General features: G+C 37.7%; 1 protein-coding gene across 1 annotated transcript; it reads left to right on the plus strand.

Moving 5' to 3' along the window:
• The first annotated feature begins 6,529 nt into the window (after positions 1-6,529).
• LOC307262225 (prosaposin-like) lies at positions 6,530-12,101 on the plus strand. The gene is made up of 10 exons (XM_080043021.1): positions 6,530-6,684; positions 6,797-6,852; positions 7,781-7,855; positions 10,398-10,520; positions 10,631-10,744; positions 10,841-10,918; positions 11,102-11,285; positions 11,516-11,574; positions 11,656-11,721; positions 11,802-12,101. Exons 1-9 carry the CDS (start codon positions 6,633-6,635, stop codon positions 11,710-11,712), a joined length of 798 nt encoding a protein of 265 aa, XP_079899147.1. The 5' UTR covers positions 6,530-6,632; the 3' UTR covers positions 11,713-11,721; positions 11,802-12,101.
• The last annotated feature ends 1,177 nt before the right edge of the window (positions 12,102-13,278 follow it).

Here is a 13,278-nt window from a genome sequence, read left to right on the forward strand (position 1 = left end):
CAGGACCCTTAGAGCCAGCTAGTGTCTGGGGGTCAAAGCATAGGAAAATCAGAACCAGCGAGAACAGCCTGTGACTCAGAACACAGGAGAAGACCCAACTGGATTATAACATCAGCCTGTCATACTCTACAACTAGGCCTACTCTACATTCCAGCCCTGAAGGTTACAGGGAAAGATGAGAGATGAGAAGGTGCTCTTTCCGTGTGGTTGTCTGTGTGGTCCAGGTCGTCTTCCTGGTGTATTTCCTTGGCATGATGGCTTTTCTACAATGTGTATGACATTAAAATAAAACACGTTATGTAATATTACATTAAAATATGTTTAAGACTAAACTTAACTTGTGCCTCATGGTGGGGGAAAGTGAGACAGTGGCTCACTTTCCCCCACAGCATTTGGCTCACTTTCCCCCACCACCACAATTTGAGAAAAAACTACCTCTCTTAGCATTTCAGGCTAATCTTCAGTTATCAGCATCACATGGTTTCATAGGTTGGTAGTTCATCAACACGTATGATAGAAGGTTTTCTATGTGATTACATTTGCTTTGGCACAACAGTTGATTAAGTTGACAGCAAGAAAATTTACTTTTACATGCAAAATACCTATTTTGGTGAAAAAACATGCTTACCACAGCACCATGAGGTCCTCTCTTTCAGGGCCAAGGGGAAATGAGAGGGGCTTGAAAACATATATCTCACATGACCACAAATGTATTCCGTTGCTTAGATACAGGGGGTGGCTCACATTACCCGATGCCTCAGATTCCCCAATTTGTTGGCTCACAAATATGACCTTCTGTATTAGATTTGTGGTAGACTGGCATCTGTATAGTTTCCCCATCAGCATTGTTGTATGAAGGCTCTCCTTTTAAATCACAAACAAGTGACAGTATAAGTCCAACTTTTGTATTTGAGGTTGTAAAGCAATGTGATCTGAATGTGTCTCCAGAACAAAAAGTGGATAACAGAGTCCATATACAAATCAAATCAGTTTTATTTGTATAGCCCAATATCACAAATAGACATTTGCCTCAGTGGGCTTTACATTCCATACAATATGATACAATATGACACCGTTAGCTCGGCTGAGAAAAAACTCCCAGTAAAAAACCCTTTACCGGGATTAAAAATATATATATACAGCATGTAGGGGAGAACGGGGTAATTTGTCACACGGGTTGGTTGTCGCAATCGTTATATCTCGGAACCAGAAGGCGCTGTCTGTGATATTTTGGTATGTAAATATCCAGAATTAGGATCAGAGGTCACCTACATAGTCTTCCTTGGAGTTAGACTGCTGAATTTGAGGTGAGACGACTGTTTGTGTTTTTCATGTCAAATTGAAAATATTTAGCTCCTCTGTATTTTTCTTCTAGGCTTTTACACAATGGGTTCATAACAAAACACTTGTTACCCATACAAAGTGTGGAGGGTAAACTATAGTTTAGATTGTGGTTAGAAAGCTAATTAGTTGTCAGATGGTTGTTGGCCTTGATGCTAGCAAGAAATTCAAGTTGGGGTTGGTAGTCACATTTTTTGGGGGGTTGGTTGTCACATGTTATCTCAAGGCTGCAGCCAGAAAAGGAACCCAATAACGAAATAAATTGTCAAGCTGTATCCTCACTGACACCCCAGAGAAGGAAATAATAGAGCAGGAAAAGGCAGCTAGCATGCAAAAGAAAAAACGGCAACAAAATCAAAACAACCCAGTGCATCCCAAACTAGACCAGCTGCCAAGGCTACAGTAGGTTATGTAGGCCTATTTGTCAACTTGACAATGCAATTAAACTTTCAAATTTAGTTCTACTTTCTTGCCTTCTTTTTAAGATTATTCCCATTAAGATAACATTGTGACAAACAACCCCATAGTGTTTGACAACCGACCCCTTGATGGGGTTGGTTGTCACAATGTGTAAGGGTGTCTTTGATGATTAATTTCTTCTTTATTACACTAAGATAAAAAAAGTGAGGGGTACACATTTCAAGCCAACACCTTAAGCTTCAATTTAATGTAGGAATGATTATTGAAAGATGTTTAGGTGATAAGCAATTCCCACTAGAGTAAAAAGTGTGCCTACTTACCCCGTTCTCCCCTACTGTATGTGGCTGCCATTCTTTACAACGCATTTTCATTTTCCTTTATTTATCCTCAAAAGATCAATTTACAATGACGTCAAGTTATTACAAATACACAATATACAATAAAAGAGCTTACAAAGAGACAAAAACAATTAAAACATTCAGATCAATTGAATGAAGCAGAACAATAGCCTAATTAAAACAGTAACAAGTGGAGTGGGACTGATTCAAAATATTAAGTTTAAATTGGTTAACAGTTATGTTGTAGGTTGTTCTAGGAGTCAGGGGCACTGTGGCTGAAAGTAGTTAGTAGTACAAATAGTCGTAGTATGAAAGACATAATTGAAACAACTCATGTTCTAATGTCTGCCTAAGGAAGTGGTCATCTTTACAGCCTCTTTATACTAAGACCCACATCTGCATTTCTTTTTTTAAACTATAAAACTAAAAATTAATTGGATGTTGCAAGAACCCTAATATACAAATTATCATTTTCACCCTCAATTAAGGGTCATAACTTGAGAAAGTACAGTATGACCTCAATATGGAATCATAGATAATAACCAAAGAAACAGCTCAAGAAAGAGAGCAGTTTATTTGAAGGGTTTAACGTGGAGCTCAAACACAAATTAAACTCCTCTGTAAGAAGTATTTCGATGGTATAAAAATTGTATAAAAAATAAGTTATTTCACCTGATGATCACACAGACATAGGTCAGTGCTCTGTGGCTTTCTCTGCAGTATGCTAAAGGAACAACAGGGTGACGCCACAGGAGCCAAACTAAAGACAAGGCATAAACGTCATAAGAGTAAATCTTTTCACATATAATTTTTAGATGGTACTTCCCACCTACCTACTTCCGCTCAATTTTAATTTCCCTTCAGTATGAAGTACAATGGTCTGGTAGGATCAGGCTAGACCCTCTAAAAATCATATTTTAGTTGAAGGAAATACATTTTGATAATAGAATATATATATATATATATATATATATATATATATATATATATATATATATATATATATATATATATATATATATATACAGTATATATATTAAGATAATTTCAACTTAATATACTGTAGCCCCAGCCCCACTTCAACACTAGCCCCAGCCCCACTTATCTTTAGGCCCGTATGCTACTGTTTTTTTATTGTTTCATACAAGTACAGATATTTTCTTGTTGTAATTTTATTCTTCTGTGTGACTAAGCTAAGCTCCAATGTGAAATGACTGATGTCTTACTTTCTTGTCCTTTTTGATCAGCTTGGGCAGAAGAGCTTCACAAGGGTCACTGCATTTTATTTTCCTGATTAATTCCCAAGCGATTGGTAATGATTAAAGTATTGGTTGGAGCAGTTACACTATTTACCCGAATAAACAGCGGTGAGTTCAAGAAAATAATTAATATTAATTATTATTAATTATATTAATCATTAGCACATCTCACTTCAGCCCTGAACTGTTTATTTTCTAAGCATATAATGCTCTGTGGTATCAAAGAACATAAACCATTTTTTATTTTAAAAAGCATATGTCTACAGATATTTTTCATTCATAAAAATATGGATGATTTTTAACGCTGTATCCTTGTGCCTGGCATTATGGGAAATATTGTATTACACATGGCATGCATCTCCCATAACTTTCAGTGACAGAGCAGGTACTCCAGTAAAGCATGTCCACATGTCTTACAACTACATGTTTTGTAATGGTTACCTTTTCACCGCCACCCCTTTCATCACCGGACGCCTGTTTCCACCTATTCAAACATCACAGACACAGACTCTCAGTCAAATTTCAGAAATACATGTTGACTATGTGGCTTAAGATGAGAGAGACACATTAATTTCTTGCAGCTCTACATTTTTAATGTTTGGTTAATATTGGGTGTTGTTGATTGTTGGCCTCTGCTCAGTCTAAAACAGCACCACTGAAACATTTCCGGCATCTCCTTGTTGCAGGTGCATTGCATTTGGCAAAGAAAATCCTAAAATTCTACTTGAACATGCTGATTCTGTCACATGTTCTGTCAGGAGCCAGGACGAGGAAGAGGTTTCACAAGCTAGGCTTATACAAAGACAGGAGGAATTTATAAAGTGAGAAGGAAAGAACTACGAGTGGAATCCCGCCGACTACTTGCCAAGACAACTATGGTGACGCCAGGTTTCTGGATACCCCTTAAAAGCACGAAGACAAATGGCAAAGCCTTTTCTGTTATTGTCTTTCAGGACCTCATGAGTCTGTATTTACTTCCCTGTACACAGTTAGCTTCCCTCACTATATGTGCTAGACAGGAAGTGCAGCTCTATGTCAAAAAAGTCCTTGTATAACCAACATCAAAGTGTCAATAAAAGATTCATCTTTTTAATTTCACTGCAAGCTACTTTATATTAGAGTTTAAAAACACCAGACACTGATCAGTCACTTGCTGCAGAGTTATAAATTACTGGAATGACACTCTTGTGCCACCGAAAACAACTGGTCATAATAAAGATAAGCCAAGAGACATCTTTGGGAAATGAGTCAGTTATGAAGTAAATGTAGGTCATCTATATAGTATCACTGCACAATACCAGTTCAAGCCAATCCTAATCCTTCTGAAAACATGACAGCACAGCAGAACAATTTAAATATAGGCCTACGTATTCATTTCTGTTAAAACTGAAACTGGGTTTCGCTGATGGTCTTGTTTGACTGTTGAAGCATGGTAGAGTTTTAATTGACGTTTTATCCAAAGAGACTTCCAATAAGTGTAGGTACCATGAAGGAACAAACAGAGAAAAGAGTTTGTCTAATTCCTCCAAAAACTTACAGGGACCTGGTGGGCAGCAGGTAACAACAATGTTTAGTTGAATGGGATGAGTAACAGTAACAGCGTGGAATTCAAAATATAGTGGAGTAAAATGTGGCAGCTGGTAGAGAGAATATCTCCATTTGGGGGTGATGAGTAGACATGTACCACCACCTCTAATGGGTCTGGGTGTGTGGGTGAAAGAGTTGGCAGAGGAGAGAAGAGCAAGGTTGGATGTGTTGGTCACGGGTATCAGAATGGCAGTTCCACAAGCCTCCTGTGACTAGGTGTTGGGTGTGTGCTGAGCGGGTGGGACAGATATGGCTGGTTGTTTACGGTAGTGTTGTGAGTGTGTGCGAGGCTTAAAGTATCTACGAGAGGAAACACAAACAGGAATTGAAAGTATGCACATCATTTTAAAGAAAAGGAACCAAAGCGAAGTATATTTGGCCTCCAACGAAGACTGCTTTGTCTACCTGACCACACCCCTGGTTAGTCAAGCAAGCACCTGAAAGTGATATCTCAGCAATAGATACAGTATCACCACGGCTCAACAACAAGACACTTCACACCAAATCAAGACTATTAAGCTAACAAATAATAAGTCAATCAAAGCTTAGCCTTTGACCGAATTACAGTTTCCTGAACTTAAAAACTTAAAAACAGTGTGAAAAGAAAACTTACTTTTGTTTAGCTACATCAATGCTGTTCATCACCAGTTATTCTTTATTACAAACATTGAAAGCCCTCAAACTATTTTCTGAAACATTTTCTCACCATAAATAAAAAACAGAAACATGTTCTGAGGGAATTGCATTGAAAGAAAAAGGGTTGAAATCCTCAAACAAAAATGAACTAAAAGCACACACATTATCAAAGCATAAAAATCTAATTTAAGATGACGGGTATGGGGCGCCCTTAGCTCAGTTGGTAGGGTGTCCCCCCCCATGGGCCTCGGCCAGCAGCGGACCCAGGTTCGATTCCAGCCCGCGGTCGTTCTCTGCATGTCACTCCCCTCTCTGCCCCATTTCAACTCTGTCTCTACACTATCAATAAAGCATAAAAATGCCCAAAAAAAATCTTTAAAAAAAATTAAAAATAAATTACAGGTATGTTCAAAAGAAGTTCGACGAGGAGATTTAAGGTGGTACTGATTGCACTGTTTGTTATTATAATTTGTATTATTATTATTTGCTGATAGAATCTGGTCAATTGAGAGGAATATTTCAAAGCAGGGTGATCATAAAGTATATGTCACTAGTTTTTCAGTATTTTGTGTTGTGATACAACTATTTTGAGGACACAGGGTATTGTTCATGTATGTGTTGTACTAGAAAGGATGATGAGTAGCAGTGCTGCTGTTTTTTTACATTAACGGGGGCAAAGGCAACATTAACTCCAACAGACAAAATTGCTAAATATGTCAGCATTCACAGCTTGTTGACAAAACTATAATATAACACATTTTGAAACTTCTCTGAGTTTCTAAAATGAACCATGAAAAGTGTTTGCACCTCAGTGTGAGGATGTGAAACTATTACTATTATTGGCTTATTGAAATCGAGGGGAAAAACATGGTTCTGCTATGTTGAGAAGAACAAATCTCGAGACACTAGCATAAGGTTTTTTTTCCCTGTCAAAATGTGTTTGGTGGGGGCTGTAGGTGGCAGGTGGACCCAGTCAATATAAGCGGCACTCACATTTCCCTGTACAGTCCTCAGGAGGTACGACGTTCAACTAAAAGCCTGCAGATAGAGGATGGCCTCGCTCAAGACTGCTTTGCTTCTCTTGGTTTGTCTCCAGGGCTTTGGTGAGACTATTATGAATTGCATTGAGATGATAAATGACGACGTGAATAGTGGAAAAAAAGTGATGAAATGTTTTACAATGAGATTATTAATTATGTATATTTCCACCTGCAGGTCTGACTTCTGCTTTTAATATCGATGGCTTGCAAAATCCAGATGCCCTGAAAGCAGTAAGTGCATATTTTGTGATTTCTAGTAACAAAATTATATTTTGCCTATAGAAACATAAATAATATAACAGAACACACGTTTTGAATATCATGTGCTATTTCAAAATAAGAGATGTGTGTCATCCTACTGTACTTACTGAAACACGACTTAACCAATGTTAAACATCATTTAAAAATACATGTTATTATAAAGAAGTTTGGATTTCCTATCAATCCCTAGATATGGTTTATAGAATAATTGTATAAATTGTGTTTGTGAGCTAAAATAATTGAACACCCTATTTTTCCTTCTTCAGTATTTTCAGCAAAATGAACATAAGTACATGTTTTGTCATTGTTATATAGGACAAAAATAAATGTAGGACCTCAAATAAATCCAGGAAACAAACAGATACAAACAAACAATCAAACCATGTTCACACATTTGAGTCATTTGCTATCAAAAAGTTGCAGCATATCAATATTAAAAGGAAAATATTTTAAAAGAGGAACAGACAACTAAATTATACGCCTTGAGTCTTGAATCTTCAAAAACAATTTTACCTCTGTCATATACTTTCTTTAAATAATTTAAGAGAAACCCCACATTTTTTTAAACTGCACAAAAGGACATTAAAAGCAACGTGACATACAGTATATAAAGAGAACTGAAATGTGCTAATCTTCAAAATCAGGAAGTAACCCCCGCTCCAAGAAGATTTCACATACAAAAAACTGTCACCTTTTTTTTCTAAGTTTTGGATCTCGTATACCTGACCTGACGCAGCCACAAATCAGTTTGTTCCTCATGAAATACTTTTTAGAGGAACATTTAAACCACATGCACACAACTTCAATGCGAATGATGCACCTGGTATGTGTGAGAGATATACGTAAATAAGGCTATCATTTATTTTTCATTGTGTGACTTTAACTTTTTTTTACTCAGACTGGCGACGTCTGCCAGGACTGCACCCAAATATTCCAACTGCTTGTCGACCTGTTTTCCAATGCAGACCTCCAGGTGAGTTCAACAGTCGACCAAGCAGCGCACACATTCCAGGGGATCAATATTTGTTCACTGATATTATTATCGATACTGTAAATGTCCATATTCATACGTCAAGGTTACATACACACCAGGGGCCTGTACAGTAGGATCTGTGGTTTAATAGTTTACATTATAATATAAATAAAAATCAATACATTTCAGGAAGTGTTTCACTCCTGTTCATCTTTATCAGTTCCGTTGAAGCACATTTTACACATTCAGTCAAGCATGAAAAGTGAATGTCACAGACACACACATTTTTTATTTTTTTATAAACTTCACTGGGGTACTTCAGTAAACTTGATTTTATTTCCTTGCGACTTAATTAACCCAAACTATAACCACTGACTCAAAACATCTGTGTGTCCCTGACAGCAACTTAAAGTGAGACACACACAAAAAGGAAATGTACTCTTTTAGTTTTGGTATCAAGTTCCTTCCCGTTTTCTACATCTAGGGCCTAACTAAAGTTGAATTGAAATGTCACAGACCGTTTTCGTTCCTCACCTGACCATAAAGATCTTCTTTCCTCTGAGACAAGTGTGGTCTGTGGTGGTGGGGGAGCTTCATCTAAGTCCAAACAGAGAGAAAAAACAATATCTTCAATTGTCATCGCATTTAACTGAAATGATAAAAATGTATAGGCTACTACAACATTATGAAATACTGTATTTAGACATTTACAAAGGAACCAATACATAGCTTCATGAGCAGTACAGTTATGATGAGGTTATTATTTTCCTAGAAGCAGGTTAAGGGCCTGTGTCCACCTAACGCCTTTTACCCACCGCAAGCGCCTTTTTTCAATTGATTCCCAATGAGAAGCGGCCGCCTCGGGAAAAGGCGCAGCGCCCAGCGTTTTTTTTTCAAGCGTTTTTGCCTTTTTGTGCGGCCACTTCGAGCTTTTCAAGTTGAAAAAAGTTTAACTTTTCAGAAAGGCGGTGGGGACGTCACCGCCGCTTTTTTCAAAGGGCCAATCAAATAGAAGATCGTCGGGACTCGTCGCCTTAGCAACAAGGAAGACGGAAGAGAAACTGCTTTTTCCGTCTCTGTTTACCCGAAACTGTACGAAAATAGTGACTTAAAATGACCAGAACAGAGGGAGGAGAGCCCGTTTGTGGGAGCAGATTAGGCGAACTCTTGATTCGCTGTATTTTTTATCTCCTACGGATCGTTTCATGCGCACACGTCAGCCTACAACTTGCTCCGTGTGTGTTTGCAGGAGCCGCGATAACTCCTCATCCAAACAGAGGATGGTGGAAAGTATTCTCTGTTTCATAAGACTACTCATATTAAAATGTAACGATTTAAATAGAAAACAGCAAGCCTAAAGAGTTAAACCAGTGTTGATAGGTCTGACTGACAGGTGACGATCAGCATTTTCTCTCCCCCGATCACAGCACTCTCTCTCCCAGCTCATAAAACGCTTGAAAAAAGCGGTCGAAAAAAGCGGTCGAAAAAAACGCTCAGTAGACACACTCCCGAGCGCACAGCCAGCGTTTAACGCTGGAAAAAGGCGTTAGGTGGACACGGGCCCTAAGAGTGCATTTTAAAAAAATCAAAACTCCTTTAACCTTTCAACAGTTGAGCTCCTCAGCTATAATAGACTATGCTCAACAATTGCTGCAAAATTTAGCCAGTTTAGCTCCTGTTAGCTAGACACCTAAAAATGCCATTGTTAAAACAAAAAAACAATGCAAATACTTTAATAAAAACAGTCCACATACACAAAACCTAATCTAGTTTTCAAAGTCCACAGATGCTACCTAGATATCTTGTCTTACTTGCTTTTTTAAACGTCTAACTTGGTTTTTATTTTGTCCCTAAAGGGAAAATGTGTTAGCGAGTGTCTTACCTTTCAGCTCTCAAGATGTTTTAAAAAAAAGACAAAATTAACTCTGTGAAGACTTTTCAGAAGAGTCTTTTCTTCTTTTTTTTGTTAGCTTCTACCTAGCTATTGATGAGGCTCATAGGGAGCCTGTGATTGGTGGGAAAGTGATGGGGTGACAGTAGCTTCTCCATAATTAAATTAAATTAAATTAAATTAAATTAAATTAAATTAAATTAAATTAAATTAAATTAAATTAAATTAAATTAAATTAAATTAAATTAAATTAAATTAAATTAAATTAAATTAAATTAAAAATTAAAACATTAGAATTGTTACATTAATTATTGTAACATTTGCTATAAACATAAATTAAGTTGAAGCAATCTAATTATTAAACACTTAATATGTTAACTCAAAATTTGTGTTTTTTAAATTAAGTTTTTCTATTAAAAGTAATAACTTTTGAGCGGCAATCATTCGATTGAGTTATAGCATTGCACCTGTTGCTCAACGATGATATGCAATTGACATAGTTTGCAAATCATATTTAATGTTATTTTGTTACATGCATGTCCCATAGCTAAAGACTTTTAAAACACTGCCATAATTCAATTGCTCTTGGAAGGGAATAATGTCTTGGGTGCCCTGAATTCAACATTTGCTAAACAATGTTTTATATTTCAGAAAAAGATCATGAGTGGCATTAAGGATTTGTGCAACCACCTGCCTGAGCCAGCGGGTAAACTCTGCAAAGAGGAAGTGGACAAGATGCTCCCAGTGGCCATCACCTTCATTACCGGTGTAGTGGTAAGTTGCCTGCTGGATTCATTCCTCTGGGTTAAGTTTATCGAAAAAGTATCAGGGTTAAATAATTCACGTGTGTTCATTGCACTGAGGTCTATTTTCATTCTCTGTAGAAACCAGCAGAGGTCTGTAAAATCCTTGGGCTTTGTGTCACCTCTGACAAGCAGGAGAGGATGCTCAGTTATCTCATCAAGGAGGCTCTCGAGGTTGCTGTGACGGGTGAAAATGTCAGTAAAGTACAACTTGGATTCAGACATTTGAAAACAATAATGTAATACTGTATATGTGTATAGGTCATCACGCTGTCTGTGTCTTTCAATCAGGAGCAGCCACAACAATGCTCCCTCTGCATTCTCATTTTCAAGACTTTGGAGGAAATGCTACCTAAAGAAAGGACCGAGGTGAGTCACACACATGCACTGAAGAAACACACAAACAATCAGTCTCGTTGTGCCTCACACACACACACACAGATATGTCTGTGTGTGTGTGTGAGGCACAAAGAGACTAGATACCCAGGTGCCTAGAGACTTTGTGGTAAACATGATGCACGCTCACCCTCTCTCCCTCCACTTCCTCTTCAGGATGCTGTGATCAAGCTGCTGGAGGAGATCTGTCACATTTTGCCATCCTCCTACCGGGATCAGTGCAAGGACGTCATTGACAAGTACAGCAAGCCAGTGCTGGATGCCATCCTGAGCTACGCCAGCCCCAAGGCCATCTGCGCTCTCCTCCACCAGTGCAAAGGGCAGGAGGCTCAACTTGTGGGTTAGTGCAGCTCTCACCTTCAAACTACTTAATGTTTTGTTTTGTGGCCCATCATTACTGTTATTAGTTACACGTGTTTGTCTTTTCAAATGACAGAGAACACATTTGGTCATATGTTTTTAGAAGCTAGGATTCAATCAAGTGTAATACATTAATATTTTTATTAATACATTTTATTTTTCATTTGTTTATCAATACTCATTCAAATGTCACAATTGTTTCTCTTTCAGATCCATGTACTTTACCAACGTACAGGTGCAAAGACATCAAGACTGCGTTCAAATGTGGGGTAAGTAAGCGACTAAGACATTGACTTGTTGAGTGTGTGGTTGTTGTTCAGAAAGTGATCTCATCTGTCTTCTCTACGCAGACTGTGTTTTACTGTCAGAAGTTTTCCTGGAAGCCTCTGTACTCCAACATGCTTTAAATGGTTAAGGTAGGTGGTATGAGAATTTGAATCAGTGTTATTGGAAAATACAACAAACATATTAAATATCACAAAATGTTTCCTCTTAGGCTGAATACATGAGTCAACCCAGTGACCCCAGTGGATGACCCGGATCATTCAACGTCAAGCTGCAAAATATATAACCATTTTCCACATCTGTAGCGTTCTGACTGTTGTGATATGTTGTCTGCAATGAATGAAGAAAACCATGAGCTTGCTAATGGACACAAGGATTACTGTATTTGAACTTCAGGAGTAAAAGGAATGATGAAAAGATATGAAAGCTTATCTACAAAATCATCAAAATGAATGATCTGCATAAAGGATGTTGCTATATCTGTGTACACGAGTTATTTCTATCATTTTGCTGAAGCTTTTTGCACTAATAAACTAAATTCTTTATATAAAGTTTAATAGATGTAATATCTTATGTGTATGAGGTCTCTTCTTATCTTTCACACACATTCAGAATTGCTCAGGGGAATACCTGAATTTATAATAAACCAATATAAGGTGGGCTCACAAACATGAACTAGTGTACAAGATTTGTGGTAGACTGGCCTCCGTACAAATGATCATTTTAACCATACCTTAAAATTTGGATTGAAACTACACAGTATGACCTCAATACGGAATCATAAATAATAACCAAAGACACAGCTCAAGGAAGAGTGCAGTTTATTTGAAGGGTTTTAAGATGGAGCTCAACAACAAATCAGACTCCTCAGTAAGAAGTATCGGAGAGGGAAATGATTATTCCTCGGGGTAGAAATGGGTAAGTGGGTAAATAACAAGATATTTGAGAGTATATGGAGGCATTGCAGAAAATGAGCAAAGGCACTTTTACACGTTCAGCAACCACACCCACAGATTCAATCAATTCAAAAATATTTCAATAGAAAATAAGTAATGCTCCTCAAACCCACCCTCATAGGAGACCATGTAAACGGGCTGGTTTCTCTGTACAACACCAACCAATAATTGGTCTCGCCTGTGGGGGAGCTTAAGGATACAAGCAAATTGTATTAAAAAAAAGAAAGAAAAAAATTGTCTTTGGGAGGTTCAGTCATTTCACCTTAGGATCTTTCGCTCTGTGGCTCGTATTAGAGATTTCTCTGCAGTATGCTAAAGGAACCCCAGGGTGACGCCAGAGGGACCAAACTAAAGGCAAGGCATTACTGTCAGCAAAGTAAAAGTAATTTTAGCATCATATGAGGAAACAGTGCCACTCGTTGCTTCTTGAGCAAGGGCTATACTGAACTTATTAGTAGCCTATCTTATTTAATAATCGAAGAAAAAATATATTTTCATTAGTTTGTAGCTTTGCCATAACTACAGCTGTATGATGTATTTCAGCTAGGCTACATGATATAACATTGAATGTTTCATGTTTTACAGATATGAGTGACCTGACGGACCACACTATCTGTTCCATCAGAGGAGACTGTTCACTGGGTGGGACAGGTGGTCTTCTTCAGGGCCCACCAGCAACAACAGTTACATAAAAGTTATGGCTTTGCTTCTGTTTGATATGTACACTTTATA

The sequence above is a fragment of the Ammodytes marinus genome (genome assembly GCF_949987685.1).
Source record: "Ammodytes marinus genome assembly, chromosome: 15".
Lineage (NCBI taxonomy): Eukaryota > Metazoa > Chordata > Actinopteri > Uranoscopiformes > Ammodytidae > Ammodytes > Ammodytes marinus.

Excerpts from the sequence above, each read along its gene's own strand:
- LOC307262225 (XM_080043021.1), top strand. The coding sequence starts at position 6,633 with ATGGCCTCGCTCAAGACTGCTTTGCTTCTCTTGGTTTGTCTCCAGGGC. Across the intron at positions 6,853-7,780 it reads ATCCAGATGCCCTGAAAGCA|ACTGGCGACGTCTGCCAGGA; the intron begins GTAAGTGCATAT and ends TTTTTTACTCAG. Across the intron at positions 7,856-10,397 it reads TTTCCAATGCAGACCTCCAG|AAAAAGATCATGAGTGGCAT; the intron begins GTGAGTTCAACA and ends TTTATATTTCAG.